Below are 26,190 nucleotides of genomic sequence, written 5' to 3'. Positions count from 1 at the left end.
TGGACTTCTCTTCCAATTTGATGAATTTTTCATTTGGGGTTTTTTTACTCTAAAATCATCAGTGAGAAAAATCTTGTTTTTGTGACCGACTGCTGCAGGGAGAAGGGAAATGAAATCTCTGTGGAGATGGACCAGAGGACTCGCTTTTTAAAGACGTCTCTTTGCTCCCAGACGTGGAGTCGTGGGACTAGTGTGTGTATGTGCACTTTATGCAAGTATATGTTTTTTGTTAGCAGGATTTCTGAGCGTCTTATCCATGTGTGTTCATGTGCTTTGTGTGTGTGTGCGCACCAAGAGCTTGTGTCTGCAAATATATCTCTGTCAGTGTGGGTGCAGGGTTCTGTGTGTTTACATGATTATGTCTGTTTGTGTGTGTATATGTGTGTGTGTGTGTGTGTGTGTGTGTGTGTGTGTGTAAGGGAGACCGGGACACACAAAGCAGAAGGTTTTTCATTAGACAAAGTATGAAGGAGGTCAAGGAAGATGCGAAGGAGGCTGGCAAGGAGCAGAGCCGAGTCACAGGACTATCAGCAGGGAAACTGAACTTCAGACATACATACACACAGATACACTATACTCTATATTCAGTATACGCACTCAGTAAGCTGATGAAAAAACTGAAGGGCTTGAAGAGGAGCTCTGCAGCAGTACGCAGGTCCACGTGAGCCAACAAAAACAAGTAAAAATGTCCCTAATTATGAACAGATTACTGTTTGGGCGTAACGAGTTAAAGCGCTTCCTTTAGTTCAATTTTCAAATGAGCAACTTATCATAGTTAATTTTTTACTGTTGTTCCTTTTAACCTTTTATTGTCAAGAAAAGAGAAAAACCTGACACATACATTTCTATTTCTCTCCCTCTCCATGTCCAGTAGCTGAACAGGCTGCTATCATATCCCACGTGCAACTTACATTTACGTTTAGGAATTATTTGCATTATTTTGAATGCACGTTTTTGAGGAAAAAACAATAACAACAGCCATAAAGCCCTGAAAGCTAGTAGGTCCAAGTAACTTGAGCTGGACTGCATCAAAATCACATCAAAAACTGACATGTTAGTGCTGCAGCTGCCCTCAACCCCTCCACCAACCCAGCATCCACCTGCAGGCTCTGGGAGGATATTTATTTATCACTCCCCACTTTTCCATGTAACACGTTTAGAGCCTAGATACCGAACTCTAATTATATTCTGCTGGTGAAATAAATGAGTCGCATGTAAGTCGACTGACTGAAATGCAAATCGTTCCTGGGTGATAAGTGTCTGTTGGAGCTCTACTTCAAATCTGAAGAAGCACCTCTTCACTGGTGGCTCATTGAGAAGGATAATAATGCAAGTGCAACAGCTCCTCAGCACCAACACCAGCTAGTTTTTAATTTAGCGAAAGCTATCACTGCAAGGCAAATTAATGAGCTTGTTGATGGTTATGTGATAACAAAAAAAAGGTACAACCAATATCAACTCAATCTGAAACGAGTTAAAGGTAAATTGAAATGAGGATAAACCTACTTTAGACAATACAACTAGCGTGGTTTGCAGAGGAGTTGCATCTTGAGCACAGCCTTATAATATAAAAAGATTCTTGTCTTTCTCTCTTTTTATTTTGTTCCTCAATACTACTTATAAACTCTTGTCTGTGCTTAAGTGCAGTTTACCTCAACTTTCTGCTCTGTTTTCAACAAATAAACTGCCCCATCCACTGCAGAGACAACAATATGCTATCATTTAGTTTTATAGCGCCTCTATCCATTTTGTTCACGTCTACCGGCTGGTGCTAAGTAACAGGGTTAGCTGCATATTTCAAACCGTACTTTTCTAAAGGTTTTTAACTCTGCCTGGAGGTGGATTTAAGAACATTAAACATTTTAATGCTCGAGATTAGCCATAACTTTCTTCAAATTATGAAAGTACGCTCTCCACACTGTGGATTTATTATATGTATGTTTGGTCTGATGCTCTGTGTTGTTCATACTGAGAGAAATGTTAAAAGTCAAGCTGTTTATTCACAATATTTTTATGGCGGCACGGTTACATCAGATGCACAAATTTTTGCTGCCTTGTGCATCCTCTTATGTATGTTTCTACCAAATTTAAGCTGACACATTTGGTAGTCTTAGAAACTTTGAGAGCTTCACTAGAATTTAAAGTAATTATGGGTCTGCATACTGTGCATGTAAAGGCAGTAAACATGTGTCCACAAGAGAAATTTAACTGTAAGAAGACTGAATCAAAATTAAATAAAAAGACAGCAAAAAAGGCAGTTAGAGCTTCTGAACTTTTAAAAACTAGACAATGTACAAAATACAGCATGGCAATATGTAATAATAATTTTGGCTTTGACCAGATATTTATGAATGTAAAAATCTGTTACTACCAGGTTCACTGTGCATCCATGGCATTTGTTCAAAGCTTACCCAAGCCTCAAACTGACTCATCTTGGCCTGAATCCTACTAGGAAATTGTTACTGGGCTAGAGCGGTGAAAAAAACATCCACTTTCTCCTGTCTTCCTCAGCAGGAACAACTCTAATATCAATGCAGCTACAAGGGAATGGAATGGGTTTGCTGAAAAACTGCATTTTGATTCAAGGTTATAACACTGGCTGACAAAGGTAAGTGTATGAGAAAGTACAGTATTTTCAGTCTGAAACGGTGAAAGAGAAAAGAACTAAAACTAGCTACCGAACTAGAGTCAAAGTTATCTCAAACACAGGACCACTGACTTAGGAAAAAGATACTTATTTACTTGCCTGATGCAGTAAATGACCCACTGTGTCGATTCCTTTCGTTGAACAAAGGTGTTTTCACTTTGCGCAATCAGTCATTAGCAAGAATCTATTGTCTGGTGTAAAGGGGAAATTTAATTTCGCAAGCAAACTCTTAAATCTAAATGCTTTATGGCTACAGCATTTTGGGATCATTTAGACCAGGGGTGGACAACTCGAGGTGTCCTCGAACCAACACAGCTGATTTAAATTGCTAAATTAGCTCCTCAACATGTCCTGCAGTTCTCCAGAGGTCTGGTAACGAACTAATCATGTGATTCAAGGTGAGATCTAAAACCTGCAGGACACCGGCCCTCGAGGCCTGGAATTGCCCACCCCTGATTTAGACTGATTCAGAGTGTACAGAAAACATGTCAATGGCCTGTGGTCTGAATGGTGAAGCTACGTGTAGGTGCCTTATGTAAAGTAACATAGATGATAAAGCAGCTTCAGGGAGTGGGTATAGTTGACTGTCTGTTCACAGTGGCTACATCCACTTCCTCTACAGACTACGTTAGGAATGCACACTTCTAATCTGTTTCATTGTTGTCAGCGCTAACAATGACCTGATGTAGCAGAATGGGTACGCGTAATTACTCCATAGTTTCATGCTGATCATTTGAAGCACTGAGTTTCAACGCTAATAGCCAGCACTGATCCTTTGATTTCTACTTGTTCAGGTTTGGTGCCTTTTGTGGGTTACAATAACAGAAACACAAGGTTATACAAAAATGAGTTAAAAGAAATCACCATTTGCCAACAGTAGGAGATCCTCCTTTATACTCAGATTTTCATTTTTGAAGATCATTTGAGAGACAGCTTTGGTCTCCTAAACATTTGGTAACAAGGTAATAAAATTAAGTCATTTCTGAGATTATGTACCTGATTATTTGTATTTGTATTTTTTATATTGTTTGTTTGTAAAATTGTGCAATTTGTTGCTCGAATGTGTCTGGAACCTCAGGAAAACGCTCTGTTAAAGGCTTATACTTGTGAGGTCTGTGTTGCTCTTCTCTAACACATAGGGTAAGGGGTTAGGGCTGAAGTCGGGTTCACTGTGATCATGGATTGGGAGCATGTTTAGATAGGAACTTAAAATTTGCTACACAATATAAAGTTAGATTGAAGACATTAAAGACACACAGTCGTGAACTTGTGTCTTGTAGCAAGGTTTAAAACTCACAAAAGTTGGAAATAGTCTGTAATTTCTTTATATAAAAGGAAACCCATTAAAAGTCTGGGACCCCGCTTTGCCCTACTCTCCTCCTCTGCCATACCCCGCATGGCACTGAGAAATAAATCTGCTATAATGGTCCACAAAAAAATGTGGGGGAAAAACAGAATGATTTCTTTAAACACTCCCTCACCCGCTTTGAATGTACTCTAACAGGAGTGAATAGTAAAATTTGCAGGGACTATTTTCAACTGTGGATCAATACACATTTGGTGCTCTAGTGGAATTGATTCAAAATAAACTACAGCAGCCATCATGGTAATAAAGGAACATGTCATTCAGTTTAATGTGTTTTCAATAGTTTTAGAACTACTGCAAAGGTCTGAGGTATGGAGGAATGAGCTTCATCAGAGCCCGACTACATTCAGAAGAATCAATTTAGTGTAAGTTTTCGGGATTTCTTAACAATTAGAAACATTTGGATGATTGCTAACCGTAAGAATGCAAAACAATGCTGAGTCAACTTGTCATCACAAAGCAAGCAAGAGGTAAAGCCTGGCAATTTTGAGATCAACAAATCTGAGGCGCCGCCTTGACAACTTCAGAACAAACATGGAGGCTACCAGAATGTTAAGTGCTGCCTTGTCTAACATTAAACTCCATTTTCAAAGGTCAGGACCGCAGTTGAGGCGGTGATGAATCAAGCACTTCATTCCTTTGCTTATAAACCTCCCCTTTCTGTTGCTATCTGTCTAATCCCTGTACCCCAACCCCCCTTGTACTTCTTCTCCTCCTCCTCCACTGTTTCCTGTATTTCTCTCTCATTTCTGCCATTTCCTCCCCTCCCCTCTTTCTGAGGTTTTCTCTGGCCACTTAATGGAATGCATGGCATTTCCTCCTTTTCTCCCTCCCCCTGGTTCTTCTTCTCCTTCTGTCCTCCTCTTTTTCCCATCTCTCTCCAGCCCCCGCTTTCTGTAATGAAATGTAAACTTTGACATTTGTCAACTTAGTCCTCCTATCAACAATTTGCAGTGTCCGGAGGTTGTGGGTTTATTGGAGCAGCTAAAGCACCACATGCGGCGAGCCCTGACCCCTCACCCCGTTCCTTCACTCGTTTGTTTATTTGATTTTTCCTCTAATCTCATCATGTTTCTCCTCTGCCTCCTATTTTCTTTGTGCCTGTTCTTTCTTTCCTTTAGTTTTGTTGTACTTTGTCTCTTTCATTCCCCTTCTGTGTTGCTTCATAATCTCCTTTTCTTTCTTCACCCACTCTCTCCTTCTGTCTCACTTTAATTCAATTCTCTGCTGACTGATAATCTGTTTTTCCTTCTTTTCCCCCTCTCCGCTGAGCACTCTCGTTCTCTTATACTCTCTCTTTCATTCTCCAAGTTCATTGATAAGGTCTTTTGCCCTTTTTCTTCCCCCCTTGTGTTTCATATTCCAGTCCTCACAGCTTGAATCAATAGCAGTTTCGCAGCTAATTCCACAGCTCTGCATCAATACCCAAAGGCTCCAGTCTCCTCCATCACCCCCTGCCTTCCTACTATGAATATTCAAATGCGTGTTATAATAAAGTGGTTTTTCTAAATGCATTAGCACGCAGAAGGGAGAGGAGGGGTCCGTCCAAAATGAGGTTTTCACCATTTTGAGAGAAGTGAGTAGAGGGAAGCCCATTTGCAACATGACTTACAGAAACAAAGAAGAGGATGCTTTATAAGAGATGATAGGTTACTTCTGCTCCATTTAGAGTGTCTAGATCTTCTCGCCTTGTTTATGATGATGTTTTTCAACAGTTTTTTTTGTTAAATCTGCAGAACGGGCAGAAGAAGGAAAGGCCAGAGAGTACCACTGAGAGCTTAATGAAGTGGTTTTTCACACACATTACCGAGCAAAGATTTAACTGGTACAAACAAAATGATTGACAGAGCAGCGCTGTAACAAGTGATGCTGGTTCGGAGCCAGAAAATTCCACTTTGATAACACTTACATCCAGTGTTACCAACCTTTCAGTGTTTTTCCTATCTGTATTCTGAAGGTTTTTACTAAAGAATGTGTTCATGCATAATTCAGGAACTAATTAGAACATAATATTCCTAAAAACATGGTGATTTTTTCTTTTTGGCTGTGAATAGTATTTAGTGATAGCATAGTATTTTTTTTAAAGAAAGAATTCTAAAATCCCCCCCGGGGGAAAAGTGTCAAAAATACAAACTTGATGAAGAATCAGTTTGTAGATTTTCTCATACAGTTTTTGTTTTTCATACACAGTGTTGGGGCCAATACTCAGAAAAGTAATGTATTACACATTACTTATTAATTTTAAAAAATAATGCAGTACATTACTTTATTACTCCCTGGAAACAGAAATTTGTTACACTAGTCATTAGATTATTTGCGCATTACTTTGTACACACTGACACATATCCCTATCCTAATGAGGACAAACATACAATCACATACAAGCATTTCTTTCTCTTGCTTTCATGCTATTAAAATAAAAGTAATGTCCATATTGCAATGCCTCAAAAGTTTTCGATGCACTAATATTTCCTTTCTCCCCTGCACAACAACTGAAACAGGTGATTATAGCAAAAAATGGTATGGGGGTTTGTTCTAGATGCCCTTTGGGCAGACAGCTGAGAATCTTTGCAAAGAAACCAATTGTTACAGTAACGTGATTACTGAATTTAATTGCACTTGGGGTTACTGTGTCATTGCAACGTGTTAGACCCAGCACTACTCACCCCTAGCACACAGCAGGTAACGGTCCACTTCAGGACCATTCACACCACTAGAAATAGAGTTTAAGGGCTGGGCTAATTGTGGACGCAGCAAGTAGCACACACGATGCTCGCTAATGATGAACATATGGATTGTTATCTGCGCACCGTCAGTGCACTATTACAGATTTTGTTGTAGTTAGCAGATTAAACTCTGGATAATGTCTTAGCCAGCTGTGTCAGACATCATTATGTCATTCTCTATTAATTAAAATCTACAAAAGTTCAGGGCTTCACAGTCGAAATAACAAAAACGAAACAAGTGTTTCAGATTTGTTCTCTGCAAAAGCCTGGCTTGCATATTTAAACATTTTCCAAACACAGTTAAACATGTGATTTTGTATTGATTTTCAGAAAGTTTCATGGTAATATAATTGTAGCCTAGTCACATGTTGTGTTTCAACCTTGCGGAGTTTAGAGTTTCTTCTCAGGTAATGCTTCTTCCCTCTTTGTCCTTATTTTGCTTTTAAACTTACCCTGTTTAAAAGGACCAACCACAGCCAGCATGTGCTACCATAGCCAAAGACTTCCTTTCTGTTTCTTTCTTTATTTCTCTCTTTCTTTCACCTCCTCATTTTCTTTCATCACACATTTTCTCTCCCTCCTTCCATCCCTCTATTCATCTCTCCTCAGCAAATCCAAAAGTTGTGTCGCCATAGCAACAGCTGCCGTCTGCGAAAATTACCTAAATCCCTCCCTTTTTTCTCTCTCTCTCGCTCTCTTTTTTATACTGTGTGTTCCCAGTGACATTCAATGGATACTGTTTTGATGTGGGAACAAACAAATGAGTTGGGGGTGAAAAGGAGAGGGGAGAGAGGTTGATGTTAGGGGGAACGTTGGAGCAGAGCAGCAGAGCAGAAAGAGGAGAGGAGGGATTAGAGGTGGAAAAGCCTGGTGGCCAGACAGGCAGCCAGTGAGCCGGAGAGAAAAAGAGAAAAAAGAATGAGACAGAAAGCAAACACAGGCAGGGACAGACACAGAAAAACAGCCAGTCAGACGGTCGTGCAGATACATAAAACAGAAAACAAATAAACAAAGAGCAAGCAAAGAAAGGCAAGCCAAGGGCACACAGACAAACAGAGAATGAGACAGACAGACACACAGAGAGACTGACCCAGTGAAACAGGGCAGCACGTGAAACAGGTAACACAAGAGAGGAGACAGACATGTGTCGCCATGGTAACACTGAAACCAGGAAAGGGGAGAGAGAGAGAAAGAGGTAGTGGTGTTGGTGATGGTTGGTGGTGGCGGTGAGGAGGGTGAGTGGGGGTTCAGAGGGGGAGATATAGGAAGCATGCCGTCCCCATGGTAACACAAACGGAGGGATCCTGAAAGAGGGGAAGCGAGGCCGGCACATGCTCACACACAAACATCACAAAAGAGAGAAAAGACACATGATTCCACATTCATTTAATTCTCATTATGCAACACAGTGAAATTTGAGCTGCAGTCCCTTTATGCTACCAACAAAAAATATGAACGAATAATAAATCATTTCGTCATAAAAAATAATCATGAACAAAGCTAATTTTTTTGGTGAAATGAGTAGGAACTGTATGTGTCTGTAATTTCTGAGAAACTTTAACTTGCTGATGCTCAATAGATGAGTGCCGGTGATGTTCTAGGAGGGCTTTATTCACTTTATGATTTTTTTTTAGGATCCTTTAGTCTTTTCATGGTTCCTTAAGAAGCACAGATGTTTCTAGCTTTCTTCACCAGGGTACAGATGTGTGATGACTATGACAGGTACGCTCGATGCTGTTCACCTGCTCCGCTTCAGCCCCACTGAAGTAAACAGGGGTGTCTCTTTGGCTCAGTGTCTCTAAAATCAACACTTATCTTCTTAGTGTTGTTGATGTTCAGTAGTGGGTTGTTCTCTGTGCACCAAAATGAAAGATCAGCGATTCTCTCCTGATATGAACTCTCGTCACTGTTTGTAATCTGGCTGATGTTCATGATGTCGTTCACAATTTCACAATAATTCTCCCTGTGTCTGGGAATCCAGTCATGGATATACAGCATGAACAGGAGGGGGGTGAGCACACAGCCCTTAGGAGAGTTCCTTTGCTTAGCACTACAGTGCAGATTGTGTGACTCCCCCATCTGAAGTGTCTGTGGTCTGTTTGTGAAGAAGTCCTAAGCGAGAAACCTTATTCTTCATATTTCAGCATCCTTCCTGTCTTCCCTGAGCAGAGTTTCAGCTTGATTTGCATCGCTGTCTTTATGTTGTATGATATGTTTGTGCAAAAGCTGAAAGCGCTTCTCTGAATGTGGCCAATTAGTGTCTCCAACATGCCACTTCGTGATTCTCAGAGTTTGCCAGTGAGAAGCAGTTTTATCTCTGTGATGAAGAATGCATGTAGTTGTGAAGAAACCCTGATGGATGGTGTAAATCATTACAGCTTGCGGCATTATTCTTGGTTGGACAGCATACAAGGCAATCTGTTGTCTTATCATGTCTGTGAGACAAGGCCAGTTTCCAGGATCATGGCTGAGCCAATTCTGCAAAGACAATCACATTCAATTGAGATAAAGTCTCAGTGGAAATCATGTAGTTGGGAAACTTCCCCAGAACGCTTATCAGACGCTAGTAATTACTCTTCAGCAAACACGCCAGCACATTTGCAACTATTGTACCACTTAATCAGAGCATTGTGAAGGCAAAAAGGCTTGTGGCAGAATGTGACGAAATGAGTCAAGTTGCTTGACCTGAATGCACTGCTGACTACAGCAACTGTCATTGCCAGGAAAAGACTCACCAAACACAGCCTGAGGATTTACACAGAGAGCTAGTAGCAGCAGCAGGGTCTCAATGAGCCCACTGTCACTGAACAGAACTGAGCCCAACATGCGAAACACCACAGAGAGCAGAAGCTAACAGCTAACAAGCTACTTCTGTTGGCGCCTTCTGTTTTTAAAGCTTGTCAGGAGCTGCGACAGCTGAGCTCACACGATCTAAAAGTAACTTTGTGTGCATATTTGCTTTTGGACAATGCTGTTAAAAGTGTCAGAAAAGCTGTTTAAAAAACACACACATAGATACACACACATCCTGACAAACCATCAGTATTCACACTGCCTCCACGCTCTTCACAGCATAGAGTGTTACTGCAGGTATCGTTGAAATTTCCCCCTTTCCAAGGCATATTTACCATTGTGTCAGGTCATTAATGCACTCTCAACTCATAATTACTATATTTCCAACAGCATTTTAAGGCAGCATAATTGCAGCGTGCCGCAGATGGCTGTTGGCTAACTGGCTTGCAGTTACGCCTAATGGCTATTTGCTATCGGTGTAAAACAGGCTAATGGTTCACTGGCCAGCAGCTATAGCTTAGAATAGACAGCTGTCCTGTGTAGGCAAAGCCAGAATTGAAAAGACTATGTACTCCTCATTATCTGCTTCTGTGAATTTGCCACACAACAATGGACCACAAAAGCAAAAGAAGAAAATGATCTTTTTTCCCCCCTTTTTTCCTGTTCGATGTCTGAGTGCACTGAGGCTCAATCCAAAAAGCTTCATTCATGCAACAAAACTGGACTGTGTTTATGTTTAATTATAATGGCCATGCCTCCTGAAACAAATAATTATCCTTGTGCAGCTCTCTATAACAAATGTAAATTGATAAAGACAAAGCGGAACTGTTGTTCAAAGCCAAAACTGTGTGGATGTTTATATGCAGTGAGCTCCATGAAATAACATTTGTGCTGTTTTTGAGCAATTTTATCTTCCAACTCAACAGGGAAAAAGATGGAGACAGAGAATGTATATTCCCTTTCAAACAAGGAGACTAATTACAAGGGATTAAGTAACTGCGTGGGGAATAGTCAGGAAATCTTGCTCAAAAACCTTTTGTTCCAAACCCCATTAATTTCATCCTGCTCGGTCTAGTGTATAATGGGTCAAATCTGCAAGATATTTTCTGTGCTGTTAAGAATAACATCCGTTTATGAAGGCAGAAGCATAGAAAGCCTCAGTGTGAAAGGCTCAGGTTGAGTGAGGCTGAAAAGTCGTGCACCCACACTCTAACTTTGCAGAGGAAGGATTTCATGTTAGAGAAAGTTTGATAAAAGTAGACTACCTTTTTAATAATTCAAAACGAAATAATTCTTAGGCTGCTAGTGTGCTTTGCAAAAAAAAAGTATAAAAAGTGTGAGCTTGTATCACTTTTTAAAAGACAGAATCTTGTCTTGAGGTTTGGAAAATATAATGAAGATTGTCTCTGTTTCAGAGACAAGTTATGCAGTGTACTGACTGCATCCTTACTACATTTGAAGTAGAAAATGACATATATGAAAACTGAAACAATACTAACTGTTTGCACAACTTTAAACCTGATGTACAAATATCTCTGTTTTCTGATGTTTTTGGAAACCTTTGTTTTGATCAATTAAACAAAGCTCCTGGTGCACAGATCACTGATGTGAGTGAGGATTTAAGCGACTTTTGTGTTGATAAAGCCCATTTAGGATTGTTCGAGCACGGACCTTCGTTCCAACCAGATGGAGGTGGTTGTTTTACAGTTGATTCTTTTACTGAACTCAACCCTAAGCGACCTCTCTTTCAGTACCCTTCAGCATCCCATTAAAATACACTAGCCATCTTTAAGGGCCTTTTTAATATGCAGTGTGAAGAGACAGCGACCAGGCTTCAAAAGTGTAAGAGGTGAGTAAAAATGATTGTTAAAAGTAGGTAATAAGATCAAATGAAAAGCTCACAAGCACAGCACGATCCTTCATGATCCACAAACTTCATTTTTGCCACCTCTGCCCCTCTTGCCTTCTCTGTTATTTATTTGGCTCCAACACTACCACAGCTAGTACATCATGTGCCTATCTCTTTGTGACACCAGCAACTTCTGGCACTGCAATAGTATTTGTCACCTTGGGATAAAAGCACCCATAAATAAGTGCATTAGAGGATAATGAATACCATCTGTGACTCATGGATGACATGTAGCAGCGAAAGTAGTCGAAAGTACAGTTGACCCCCGGTATAGGCGGGGGTTAGGGACCACAACAGCACACGATTAGCTGAGACCACCTCTAAAAACACTTATAACTGCCTATTATACTAGTTCAACACCAAATATACCTTAAACTATCATCCTAAAACACTTCAATATCATTTCAAAGCCATCTGGCTCAGAACATTTTACTGACACTTCCGTGTCTGTCGATGCTATCTCCCCATGTAGAGAAACACAACTTTTTTTAAATCATGAAAAATGTATTTAGACATGAAAATGAAATGTAAATAATTAATAAATATTTTAGATATGCTGGGCGAAAAAAATCAGCAAATAGGCGAATTTTCCACAAATAACTTTAAAATCCACAAATCCGCAAATACTGAATTGCAAATAGGCAGGGGTCGACTGTACATGACCCCTGCCTATTTGTAGCAGAAGCACACCTGCTGTTGCTTTTCAACACCCACATCATCATTGTGTCATGGTCATAGGCCTTTGACCAGAGAGTTTTTTCGTGATTGGTGATGGTTTGATGACTGCAGTGAATTCAGTTGACTTGTCTATGGACTTTCGTGTTTTGGTGTTTATGCTATATATAATAAATAATAAAACATTTGCATTGTGTTGCTTCCTCCTGATTTTGCAGGACCTGCATTTGTTGCCATGATGCCATATAAATGCATAGAGCTCATAGTTTTCAACACTGATAGTGCACTGGCACTGTATGTGCAACAAGCATCGAATAGCACTATCCTAATGCACCCCATGTCACTTTACTTCCCTTTTGATCACCTTTGTGCCCAAAACAATATTCTTGATTGCCACCCATTATCCACGCCCAAACCATAAGGTCATTCATAGTGCTAAATGAAAATCGTTCTTGTCACAAAACCATTAAATTAGTCTTCTTTCTATTCGCTTGTTTAGGCAATTGGCTTTAAATTCTTATATGTTTCGTATATTAAATTTGCCACTTATATTGACAGCACTAAAGTTTCCAGCAGGATAATGAATTCTGACCCTCTCTCCCCACACGACCCTTGTCGGTTCCTATTTTGGATCACCATGTAGCTTCGGCGCTTTCAGGGAAACAGTTCGAGGCCTCTGTGGTCAGAGCTGTCTGAACTCTGGGACTCCCAATCAATCCTCTCCCCCTCTCTCTGTCTCCCTGTCTGTGTTTCTCTCTGCTCACTCACACAATGATGGAGGTCATGTGTGGTCAAGAGTTGAGAATGGACAATCAGGCAGCAGCCATATACCCACTGTTATCACTACAGCTCATATCACTGTCTCCCTCTCTCTATACAGTGCAGTCATACCACTCTACTTACTATTTTTTTATTTCACTTTTATAGTTTTGAGCAGTAAGGCAACAAAACCTTTCTTACTTTTACACGTCTCAGTCAACTGATTTGATACTGTTGAGAATAAAATAAGAAATTGTTTGTCCAGCCTTGAACATGACTTTTGGAGGCTACGGACACTCATCGGAATTGTTTGCTGACTGCTTGTTAAGACACAGTTTGCCCTTTTTAAATATGAAGAAATGTCCCATGGTTGTAGAGGATTTGGACAGAAGGACTGGAAGCTGCTCTTATCCATCCATCCATTTTCTTGACTCCTTATGTGAAACCTATTGCAGCTCTGATAGGATGAGAGGCAGGTTTCATACTGGGCTAACATCAAGACAGACAACCATTTAGAATGACCAGTTAAGCTAACATACACTTCTTTGGACTGTGGAAAGATGTTGGAGAACCTGACAAAACCCATGTACAGGTAGAACATGCAAACTTCCACAAAGAAAGTGGAAGTTTGTTTCAAAAATAGTGTCCTGAAAAAACACATTTATAAATGTATTTTAATTTCTTTCTGATGAATTTCATTTTAAAACAATTTGTATCATATTAAAAATTATTAAAGCGGAACAAAACTTACCAGACTCATGTTTAAAAAAATACATTTTTTAAAACAGCTACTCATAATAATGAGTAGCTGCTAGATTTTGCAGCAAGGCTGATGTGTCGCAAACCTGCATTCTTTCTAATGGCCAGCAGGGGGAGACTCCACTTGGTCCCAAAAAGAAGTCTGGCTGTCAAGAAGTCAAGATCTCTGTCTAAATAAATAAATAAATCTGGGTAAATTCCCAGATGATTAAACATGCAACTATTTTGCTGGTAATAACTGAAATGAGTAAAGAAAATCAACAGCCTATTTATGCAAGATAATTCATAATTTTATTAGGGGGTTACATTGGTTGGGTTTGATTATTGCGGGGGTCATAACCCCCCTAAACCCCCTTGGAAATTACGCCCCTGGGTGCATGCTCACTCAGTTTCATTTGTCACATCTAGTTTTAGAAATGCTAAGACAGAAGTGGCAATTCACTACCACTGGATAACGTCACTTAATTTTCATTTTTTGTACACTTCACAGTCTTCAGTATTTCGACAAATATCCTGGTTGGACGTGATTAATTGCTACAGAAGTGTTGGCATGGTGGCCAATTGCAAGTTAAGCAGGAAGTCCTGAACCCACTTCATTTAAACTAACTCCTATTTCCATAAGTAAAGTGATATATCCCCCTTTTCACAGAGTAATTCATTGCCTTTTTAATTAATTTACCCAGCACTATCTGCTGTAAATTCACTCTTCCTTTGCATATCTCTCCTTCTACCTTTTCTCCCAACATGTTTTTTTAAAGTTTCTTCAAGTTCTTTTTCTCCCTCTTCCTCCGTTGCTATGGTAACTCTCTCTCTCTTTCTATCCTTCCCTCTATCTCTCCGGTGCACCCCCTCTTTCCCCTCTCTCTCTCTCTCTCTCTCTCTCTCTCTCGCTCTCCCTCCTTTTCGCTCTCCCTCTTACTCTCTCTCTCCAGTGGCTGGTTGGATGGTTGCTATAGAAACAGACTTATTTAAAAGAAGAGCTAAGAAATTATCATTTTCTCTAGCTCTCCCCAACACGCTCACTTTTGCTCCCTCACTTCCTCTCTCTTTCACCCACCTCCCTCCCCCTCTCTCCCTCTCTCATTTCCTTGCTTTGCCTCAATCACAAGCGAGCAGACCTACTCTTTTATTCCCATTTGGCCCTCTCTGTATGATGCTGGTTTTCATTTTCGCACAAGAACATACACATAAACCAACAACCTGCAATCTCTTTCTTTCTTCACCTTCCCCCCACCTCCACCTGCCGCATCCACCCTATACACGCACGCACACACAGCCGCTTTCAACGGTCCTACTGTTGCACACACACACACACACGCACACTTAATATGAATATACAAAATCTGTCCTGAAAGTGCCTTTTCTTAATGAACATGCATAATACAAACTTCTCTTTCAGCGTGACAAAACTGCCTTCTGTCTTTTGCGCTGGAGACATTATGAAAGAGAAACGGGGCACTCAAACAACCCAGAACTGAATCCATCAGAATCTAATTCTGCAAAAAGCAAACACAGTGGTAGACGTAAAACATCCACAGTAATAAAAAGAAAAGAAAAAGAAAGAAAGGCTAAGAGCTTTTGATTTGAGATTTGACAGTGATTGTGTGCACAGTGGTTTTATGTTCAAGTCACCACTGAAATTAAAGGTAATGGTTAACATAATGTTTAACATACAGAAGTTTAACTTAATGCTTCAAAATAACTGTTCAGAGGCATTTCATGTTGGGTCCTGAATAAAGAGGCTTCAAGAACAACATTGTTTTCTCACTAGTATAAAAACGGTAACTCTAAATTTAACTGTTTACCTTTGGAAAATCAGATTTTAGTCCACAAAAAGGGACTTAGGTCCCTAAAATGTTTATTTAAGCACTTTAATAGTGTGTCTCAGTTTAGTTACTTTTGTGTAGTAGGCCTAGACTATACAGACTAATATTATCTCAAATCAAACATGATTCATTGGGCACTTACCAGAAATTATGTTTGCACTCTTACACTGGCTATTGCCTACATTTGCAACTTGTTGTGCATCTGACAGCACATTATAAAAAATTCTTGTACAGTGAAGCCACTCCCTGGTGGCTGAAAACTGTTGGTGGTGGTCTCACACCTTGTCACTGTATAGCCAAAGTGGCAACCACTGAGGGCAAGGAGTGTACAGCATTCCATCTGAACTTTATGACCATTATTAGTACACCATCTTTGTACTCATAGAGCACTTCATGTAGCTGTACTTGGTAGTGTGAGCGCATTTATGCTCCCAGAATAGAGAGCACAAGTACAGGAGGACACAATCTGAGACAGAGCATAAAGTGTTTTTCATAAAATACATTATGACATTTCACAGAAGGAAAAGCACAGGTATAAATAATGAAATTCACAGTGACTGGATTTAATTCAATTCAATTAGCTACCTTGGTTGCAGGCACCTTCACAGCTGAATGATTATATTGTATCATGAGTAACACCTGTTTACTTTTCCTGCAAGTTTCCTGCAAAAACACCCAGTTACAAACAAACATCACGACAACCAGTGCAAACGTGCAGCTCTTCCAAAAGTATAAAGTCACAACGATTCAGTCAAATTTCCTTTCCTGAACAATAGCAAATCTTCCACTGACATAATCTCCACCTGTGACGCCATCACTTCTTCCAGCGCCACAGGGAACAAGAGACAAGCAGCGTGACGTCACCGTCCCCCTTCGCTGCCACCGCTGAGAGCTGCTCGCTTATCTCTCCTGCACTGGAGCGTATCAGGCTTCACCGAGGGGAGATAGTGTCACCACCCTCCCCACCCACACCAACACCTCAGCCAACCCGGCTCTCGCCTTCTCCTCGCTCTCTTTGCCTCATCTAGCCTTGCCAAGTGAAGTGGAGCCCGGGGTGTTATCAGTTCCTGATGGCTATCGACTTACATTAAAACATAAGAGGGGAGAGAGGAGGAACACGCAGATAGACAGACATAGGCTGGATGGAAACACACACAGAGTGGGTGGTGATGGATACCGGCTTTCATCATCTGTAATCATGTTGTCCATCTCCATCTTTAAATTGCTGCTGCTTCTTTTATCACCATTTAAAATCCACCAAAGGAAAAGAAATAAAAGAGATACTTTGAGCCATCAAAAAAAAATATGTCTTGGTGGTGGTGCCTACGCAATAAAATCATTTGGTTACACAAGTTCTGATAAGGGAAATAAGTTTGAAAAAGTCTCAGTGGAAAAGATTGGAAGGCGCTAAATTTTAAATTAAGTGAAAATGGTGCCAGTGGATACTCGGTCTGTAGGGTGTGAAAAATTGGAATTATGTTCACTACACACTGGATATGTGAAAAAGAAATTATTAAAAGTGGCAAACTTTTCCTTTGGCAAATGCTTTAGTTTAAGTACGATATGTGGTCTTCGTAGACTTTAGTAACTTAGTCAAGAAATAACTTGAAATGCAAAGATCTGGTGTTATATATTCAGTGTATGTAGTTGGTGTAGTGTGGAACTTGTTGCACTGAGGAGCATTTCTACAACGGCAATAAAGAGTTGGCTCTACTGCCGTCCATCCATCTTTTCAGCCGCTCATCTAATTCAGAGAGACGAAGCCTGTTCCTGCTACGACCATGCAAAAAGAGGTACATCACTGCATCATTGTACCACCTGCTTTTCATAGATCCAATGTATGCTGAATTACATATTGAAACACACAGTCAGACCTTTTGCAATAACTGAACATGAGATTTGTTTCTGTTTTTCTTTTTACTCATAGCTTTCTGGTTGGATCGAGATCAAGTAGCTAAGACAACAAAAATCTCAGGAATGACAGTTGATTTGAAGGTTTCCTTTTCGACTGGAAGGAAATATTATCTCAACTGTTTCTGTTGTGGTTGGGATTCAGTAAGGTGTGTAAAACCGATATTGGCAAAGTCCTTTTAAGAGCAAGTCTTGTCACTCAGCAGTCTTCTTAGAAACAGCAGCTACTTTAGTCTAGTCCAAGCATTTATCTGAATTAGTGGTATGAGAACCACAACTTTTACTTCAGTCATCACTGGGATGTAAAAAAAAAACTGCATCTATAGATAGAATCACTGCTCAGTGAGTAGATATACCCACAATTGAAACATCTGTGCATCCGTCCAGCAACATGATTGGTTCACATTTCCCTTTTTGGCTTTTTGAGAACAGAGACAAGACAAATATTCTCATTGATTTCAGGATCCATGTCTCTACCTGATAATGTTTCTGATAAGGGTAAGGGTTAGGAAATTCACAACTGGAAAGTTTTATTTTTCTTTGAAATAGATATGTAATCCTGAGACAATTTAAAGTTTAAACCATGATAAACTCTTACCACTTACATACCATTCAGCGCAAAAAAGATTTTGCTACTTTTTAAAAATTTTATTCCACAGTTTTTGCATGATTTTCTGTTTTCGGAGACCCTTTGGCCACCTTTTAGTCAAAGCATTAAGCCTAATACCCAGCAAGCATAGTCAATTATCAAAAATGTAAATGTGACAAGTCAATAATCCTTTTGCTACGACCTCGCTTAATTGAGTAATTGTTTCATTGATTACGAGGAATGCTGTAATACGGTGTTGCATAAGGTACAAACACACACATTTATCCAGCAGCATGCATAATCCAGGGCAAAGACAAAAGGGAAAACCTTGTGATAGTGATCTTGTAATGGATCAGATTGATTTAATTCACTGCGCCGGACAATTTCTCATTCTTATTCCTCAAGATGTGTCTGAATGGATTTTATGTGGGAGGCCCATTCAATTGTTCTCTCTCACCTCCACACGAGTCTCTCAGACAGCCAGCGAGCGAGAGAAAACACAGGCAGACAAAGAAACGGAGGGGGAGAGAGAGAGAGGCAGAAACATAAACTACCTCCACACTGAGCTTATTTGATCTCACAGCCCTTTTTCGTTGACATTCTTCCTCATATAAAAGGAAGCACTTTTATGCTTTTGGTGCTTTTATGCTTGATGTCTGCATTTCTTTGAAAGCCTCTCCTTGGAGAGGGTGGCCAGTTTGGTTTCTCACTTTCCCATCCAAAAAAGCTAAGAAGGGTTACTTCCAGCCTTTTATCACTTTTATTGAATACTCATGCAGAGAAAGGAGACCCACTTTATTTATCCTTGGAGGGCTGAGGACTGTGGTCGAAGGCGGCGCTTTGTGCATTGCAGCGTGCTGCTTGGAACAGCGGTGAAATATGCTGGAAATGCCTGGAAAACTCCAGGCCCTGCTCTCCCAGGAGAGCCCCATCTATAATAGGCCTGGCTGTTTCCCTGTGCTCCCGAGCAGCAACCCTCTCCACACATAAATCTCTGCTCCCCAAACCTGCTCTCCCCCTCTTTCACTCCCGTTAACTCCCACTCCTCCTCTGCATTTCATTCCTGCCTTCATCAACACTACTGCATCTTCCTTCTTCCTCCATTTTTTCTTCTTCTTCTATTAGTGCCCTTTTTTAGGTTCCACATCCTTTCTCTCTCCTTCGTTGCAAATTTCTCTCCAGTCTCACCCACTTTTCTTCTCATGCCTGATGTACTTCTCCATTTTCTTGCTCCTTTGCTCCAATCCATATATTGCATTGGCCTCTCCAACCCTGCTGCCTTTTCTCTTTCTGCCATCTTTTTAGAATTTCCTTCATCCTCCTCTTAGTCTTTCCTACCAAAATGTATATCCTTCCCTAATCTATAATCCTGCTGTCCTCTTATGTCCAAACTCCCCTCTTAATGCTTCTTTCTCCCTCTATTCAGCATTTTCTCCGTCTCTCTGCTTCCTTTAACTATTCATCTCCTGTTTGTCGCCCCCTATACTACTAATCTACCCACTCCTTCTCTTCTGTTCTGCGCCTCTATTTTATCGTCTTCCTCATTTCTTCCCCTCCATTGCTCCAACAGCCCTTCTCTTCTCCTCTTTCACCCTTAATCTCCACTTCCCCTTTATAGTCTCCTACTCTGCTATATTCAGTCAGTCTTTTTTACTCTTCTTAGCCAAATTCACCTCATACTACGCATCTCGGCTACACTTCAGAATCTCATTTCTTCCTTTTCCTTGTGCTCTCCTTCTGTTCATGTTTCTTTCATATATCTTCCTGCCTCCTCTAATCATAGATAGAAGACTGTTGCTCTTCTGTCTTCCAGATTTATGTCTCGCAATCATCCTTTCCTCCTCTATTTTCTTCTCCTCTATCTCCACACAAATGGCTCACATCATTTCTATGGCTCTTTCACCTTTCTACCCTGGTTCTCCCACCAAAAATCCTTTCCTATTTTGCCCTCATATAGTTCATTTTCCTCCTCTTCATTTTTTCATTCCCGCAAAGCTTCCTTTCCTTTCCTTTCCTTTCCTGTCCTTATTTTACCAGTTTCCTTCACTCCTTATCTGTCCTCTTCCTCCAATTCTATCTCTCTAACCCAGATCCCCTTCTCTTGTTCTCGTGTTCTCTCATCTTATCCCACCACTTTCCCCCTCTGATCTCTCAATCCAGCTCACACTACTCTTTTTCCAGTTTGAATTACTCTCCTGCCATCATCCTCTTTTCTTCTCTCTTCTCCTTCTCATCTCTTGTCCCTTATTTTATCTTCTCATGTATATGTATTCTTCTCTTCATTCCCCTTTCTCTCTCAGTTTATGACCCCTTCCTCATCTAGGATGACATATCTATAGACAGATTGATGGGTGTCAGCCCTAATACCAGCAGAAGCCCTCTGTTAGCCTCTGCAGACTCTTCCGTCTTTCACTCCAACAAACACATCAGCCTGTGCAGAGGAGGGAAGGGGGAATTTGCCGCCATCATTTTAGATCACTGGATTATTGGGGCATCGTAGTGAATTAAGCGGCAACTAATTGTGGCGGTTATTTTATTTATTTATTTTAATTGCTGCTCCTTGTCACCTCAGATTATGCTTCTCCAACCATAAGGATATCAGATCTGTCAGGTACTGCAGGGCTTTGGGATGAGGCCCACACACACACACATATACAGAGAAGCTCCACTTGCCATCATGTTGTCTGAACCTCTGCTCTTAAACAAGGTTTCTCATGCTATTTTTAATTATTTTCATTGGCGAGTACAGAGTTTTCTTCAGTGATGTGTTTTTTTTACAACCCAATTAGAACAACAGAGTCAGCCAACCTTGTATACTTGTTTTTATGGTACGATCAGTACACTATGGCACTAATGGCCAAGGTTGATTCATCCTGAAGCCGCTCATGCAAGAAACACTCATCAGTTGTGCTTTAGATGATAAAAGTCATTAAAGTGAAGTGCATGTGCAGTAGCTGTGTATAGTGAATAGAAGCACCGGTGCAAATAAATATTGCTGGCGCATGTATCTAATATCTGTTCAAAAGTTTTGATATTTACAACGGTGCACAAGAAGCCATTTGTTTGGATTTGGTGCTGACAAAAGCTCTTTTGTAATCTGTTGTAAAGTGAGGTGCTGCTCTGAGGCCCCAGACCTTTGAAGGCTGAAATTCAAAGTGTGCTTTGTTTTTGTAATTTCATTGTAGACTGTAGATTTGTTTGTATAAAAGTACTGGGTCTAAAAACAAAAAACACAAGGTGATGCAGTGGTAGGAACAAGTTGAGGCAATCAAATATAATTGATGTCATGATTAACTAATTTCAAACGCTTATCATGCCATGCAGATATGTGACTTGCAAAAGCCAGCAGCCTACTGCAGGGTGCATTTAACAGGATAAGGTAAGCAGGTTCAACTTCTTTGCAGATGACCTTGACTTATTAATTTATTAATTTTGCACAGTGGCATCCCAAATGCAATAACAAGAGTTCTGAATGTCTGTGAAGGTTCTCAGTCATCCAGGTCATCATAGTCTAAGGAGCTTGGAAAGAAAAATGTCTGGACTTCTTTAAGTTGCTTGAAGATGTTTTACCTCTCATCCGAGAAAGAACTGTAAATGAAAAATGAACTGAAGAAGCTTCTCGGATAAGAGGTGAAATGTCTTCAAGCAACTTAACAAAGTCCAGACGCTTTTCTTTCCAAGCTCCTTAGAAGAGTTCTGAATGAATTCTACTGATATAAATAGGGGAACTACTTATTTCAGTATTGATAATATGAAACCTCAATTTTTATTTAAAACACTGTTTAATGCTCAGGTTTATTGTGTCATGTAAAAATGAGTATCCCATCCATACAATGAGGAAAAGTTTGGCCAAAAATACTAAAACAAAATTAGGTCAAATCAGCCTAAAATTTCTTTTTTTGTTGTTTTAGTTTTTTAGTTTTGGTATTTTGCCTTTGTAATGACAGTGAGAATTGAGGGAAAATGGGAAAGGGAAACAACGAGCATCAAAGGTCCAGCCCGCCTTGGCTGCCATGTTACACCCATCAACATGACCCTCTTCACTCATACTGATGTCAGAACTTTCCGGACACACCTACTTGAAACACTGTAATAAAATCACAGATCGAGTGTAACAGTTGTTACTGTTAGGTAGTAGTGGTAGAAGAAATCCATTAGTACTTATCTTTGAGACGTGAAACTTAATTTTTAAATAGATAGTTTCATTACATATAAATGTTCCCGTTAACTACACGGGCTATAACTGTGTTGTTGTGCAGTTTTCCAAATCTTTACATGCTGTAAATGCCAAAAAAGATTTATGTCTTCACCCATAAACCCCCATCAGAGAGTATTTTTGTTATCTTGATGATTCAGAGAGGAATTATACAACTGTTTGAGGGCGTTACAGTAGAGAGCTTGAAACTAATCATTTGCCTCACAGAGTCTATTACTGTACGAAGTCATAGCGAGTCAAATCAACAATTCGAGGGATTGTAAAGATTTGCCGTTATCCAGGTCATCTTAAAGTTTACATTTTTTGAAGATGATTTGAATGAAAGTGTTTTCGTTTGAAGGTAAAAAAGGAAGTCCGGTTGCTTTTGACTGAACATTTCTAAATACATCTTGAGAAGCCTTTCTGAGGATCCTTGGGTGCCCCTGGAGCCCAGTTTGGGTGTAAATCTTTGCTGATGTAAACCATCAAACATTGATGGTCCAGCTGGGTTGCTGTGGAAGCAGAGACTGAAGCCAGTAGGGCTCTTTTCTCTTTCTCTCCCTCTCTGCTTCCTGAGCACTCCTGCTCTGCCTCTGTTTATCCTCAAGCATCCCCTCTTGTCAACAGATTAGGACTGAACCCCGCTGTCTCTTCCTTTCGTCGTCTCTCTCTGCCTCCATCTCTCTGTCTTTTGGCCTGTCTCTTTACATCTGCGCTTCTGCTCTATTCTTGTGATGAGCGAAAAGAGTGGAAGGAAGAGGAGGGGGAGATATAGGAGAAAAAGAAAGTGTATATATGTGTGTCTATGTGTGTGTGTGTGTGTGTGTGTGTGTGTGAAAGAGAGAGACGAGAGATGGGACAGGTGCTTGCAGTGCAAGAATTGCTTTCCTTGCCTTGCTTGCATGATCAGGCTGCAAAAATGTTCAACTCAAGCAAAAAGGTCTGTTCAAGAATCGACTCTGAGAATCAGGCTTCCTCGCCTGTGGCCAGACCAGCGCTGGCAGCGCAGCAGCAGTTCACGGTGGCAACACGCTACATCAGACCCACACACACATACAGAGCCCAATCGTAATTGCAGGGGCCCACAGATGCGCGGTCAACCACACAGAGATGTAGCTGGTCTGTGTTAGGAAGCCAGACATGCCACTGAACTGAACAGTAAATCAGGCTGAGAGACCGTCTGAGGTGTCAGCGGCAGAGTCCAGGCAGCAGACACCTGGAAGAGTCCAAACAGGCTAAACACACATTAAGCTGCAGATGCTGCATGTAGGGGACGGATTCCCTCTGATCACATTTACAGGCTTACACCAGCTCAGCAGGAAACACTGATCTGCTTCTCTGCTCCGTTCTCGTCTGTTCGCTGCTGTTCTCTTTATGTTTTTGTTCTGCTCTGTTCTCTGCTCTCAGGTTCTGTGCCTGTGTTGTCAAAATCACCTTGGTTCATCGGCCACAAGCGTCCCAGTGGGCCAGACCAGTAGAATCTCCTAAAAAGTCTACAAAATGTTCTCTTTCTTTTAGCATAAAGAAATACAAGTGAGCTTTTCTAAAAGTTCACATGTAATAAACCATGAATTTCCAGGCAGTCCATTTTGTAAACAGATGGTGATGACTTAAGAAAGATATGTCTAAATTTTCCTTCTAAGTCATTCTAGTGTCATGACAAAGAAATGCTTCTGTCATCAACAACATGTTTAGGATTGACTCCTTCACTTAACAACTTTGCTTTGACGTAGTGTGGTAATTTTTTTGCCACGAAGAAGGTGACTTGCAGCACAGCATTTCAAAATACAGCAAAAAGCCCAAAAACCTTGCAAAGACATCCACTGCACTGGATTATGGTGATTTTGGCCAGCAGGTATCATGTCTGAAACCCCTGATATACACTTTTTCTAACCTCCTCTGCTGGTTCTGTTGTTTTGTTCGTCCTTTCTCTCATTTCTTCTGTTCTGCTCCTTCTTATATTCTTTTCTCTAATTTGTCGTGATCCATTTTGCTTCTGTTCTCTCCCGTGTTTTTTTTTTCATTATGTTTCTTCTTGTTCTCCTCCATCTGACATAACTCAGTTCTGGTCACCTTTCCTCTGAGCTGAGAGCTTCTCTGCTGTTTTGCTGTTCTGTTATTTTCTTTGGTGACCCTGCTCTGTTTGGTTTGCTTTATTCTCTCTTTATTCTACAAAAAAACAAACTTTAATATACTTCACCCATGTCTCTCCTTCTCTTCAATTAAGCTTATTACAAGTGCTCCTTGTAGCCATGACACCAGTTAATCAGATCTCTTTTCTAATCTTCAATTTCAGATATTCTGACTTTGACATATTATTCTGTAACATCTTTAACCTTCTTGCGTGAAGCACGAATGTCCTGCTCTGTTATAATCCTATGGGGTGGTCGGCTCAGCTCCAGTCTGGGAGCTCCTCTGACTGTCTGTCTAGGTAGATCATTGTCTGTGGTTCATTACACCCTCGGCCTGCAGCACCAGGGACCCAGGTGCTGAAGCAGGTACACACACACACTCTCTCACACACGGTTGAACTGTTCACATGAGGCCACCTCAATTAATCACTTCTGTCTTTGGAGTAGTGACTGCCCTCAAACACAAACGCACACTCATCTGCTCATTCACTGAGGTGTGTGTGTGTCGCTGTGTGTGTGAGAGAGGGCAATCTATCAAGGTGATCGATAAATAGGAACATTAATATTAGTAATGGGACTCTCTTTCAGTCCACTGAATATGTCTCCGTCTTTAAGGTAAAATATGAATTTTTCTTGGCACCTGAACGTTTGCAGCAGGACCGCGCACACGGACACGAGCACGCAAGACTCTACCTGCATGCTAAGAAGGAGTACTAACACACACAGAGAGACAGACACACACGCACGCACGCACACATCGACTTTCTCTCTCGAGGGACAGTTGTCTGCGCTGGTCTTTACACTACTCTCACTGCACACAGGCTCGATACAGAGACTGAGGGCACGATCGCGCCAAGCGCGTGCATGCTGCATGTGTGTGTGCGCGTACGTGTTGGAAATTGATTCAGTGTGACTTATGTTAAAACCCAGCGACCAGGCTGTGCATTGGATCCTCGCCTCATCAATCATCCCCCGGCTGGCAGGTTATGCGCAATGTGTGTTTGCATGGGCAAGCGTGCGCGCGCATGTGTGACCCACACTGCGTTTTCGTATGTGTCAACCAATTCTATCCATGCGTTTTAAAGGTCACGTCAAAGAAATGTCGTTTGCAGATGCTCCACATCTCTCCTACAAACGTGTAACTGAAGAAAAATGAATGCAGCCACTCTGGGCCGTTTGTGTCTGCACTCTAAAATCTAATTTTCCCCAACAGGGCAAAGACCCCGAAAACCCCACGACTCTTTCCCTTCAGCTTCTGCGGGCTGAGGGGCTGATGATGATGTCCAGGGCGGCACAAATCTGTAACAACACGCGCACAGAGAACCATGCGCACGGACTCATCGCCAGACATAAATCCAAAATATACAAGCACTGCCAGCGCAGACCGAAAGAGACCCACAAAGCTCACAGACGCCCGCACAAACAGTGGGAACAATAAAAGGGTGGAAAATCGGGTATTTATCAGAAACTTTCAGTTTCTCGTGTCTTAGTCAGGTCAAACTGAGCGTCTTTAAACATCACTCACCTTGGTTTAAAGTGATCGCCAAAGTTATGATCCACAAAGCTGGCATGGTTCAGCCGAGCGCATTCAGATTCCTCCCCTCGGCTCTGCCTCCCCAACAAGACACCATCAATTCCTCCTGATCGGGTGAATTTAACCGGAATCCTCTTTGAGTCATGAGAGTGCAAAAACACACATTTAGAAAAAAAAATCCAATGCTTCTTTAATTCTATTGCCCTTGTCTTTCTTAAACTATGTCTCAGTTTTTTCCGTGAGTAAATTAAACCTGACTCCACTTTTTTTTGTTTCTCACTCTTGGTCCCTTTTCCTCTGTGCGCTTTTGATTCCCATTTAAATAGGACTGAATTCCTCTCTCCCTCTCTTCTCTTACTCTCTCTCTCT

The 26,190-nt window shown here is 40.9% G+C and overlaps 1 protein-coding gene across 2 annotated transcripts in view; it reads right to left on the bottom strand.

Annotated features, from left to right (window-relative positions):
- Positions 1–26,190, bottom strand: part of kirrel1b (kirre like nephrin family adhesion molecule 1b) — a 78,169-nt gene extending 51,979 nt beyond the window's left edge. For both annotated transcript variants that reach the window (XM_005918084.3, XM_005918085.3), the window contains exon 1: positions 25,813–26,190. In XM_005918084.3, coding sequence (XP_005918146.1) covers positions 25,813–25,858 — 46 coding nt within the window. In that variant the 5' untranslated portion in view covers positions 25,859–26,190. The remainder of the gene's footprint in view (positions 1–25,812) is intronic.

Source organism: Haplochromis burtoni, unplaced genomic scaffold (assembly GCF_018398535.1).
Source record: "Haplochromis burtoni strain Fernald_Lab_line unplaced genomic scaffold, NCSU_Asbu1 Contig_27, whole genome shotgun sequence".
In the NCBI taxonomy this organism is placed as follows: Eukaryota; Metazoa; Chordata; class Actinopteri; order Cichliformes; family Cichlidae; genus Haplochromis; species Haplochromis burtoni.
The sequence above is the reverse complement of the archived record's forward strand: the minus strand, read 5'-3'. Positions and strand labels throughout refer to the sequence as shown.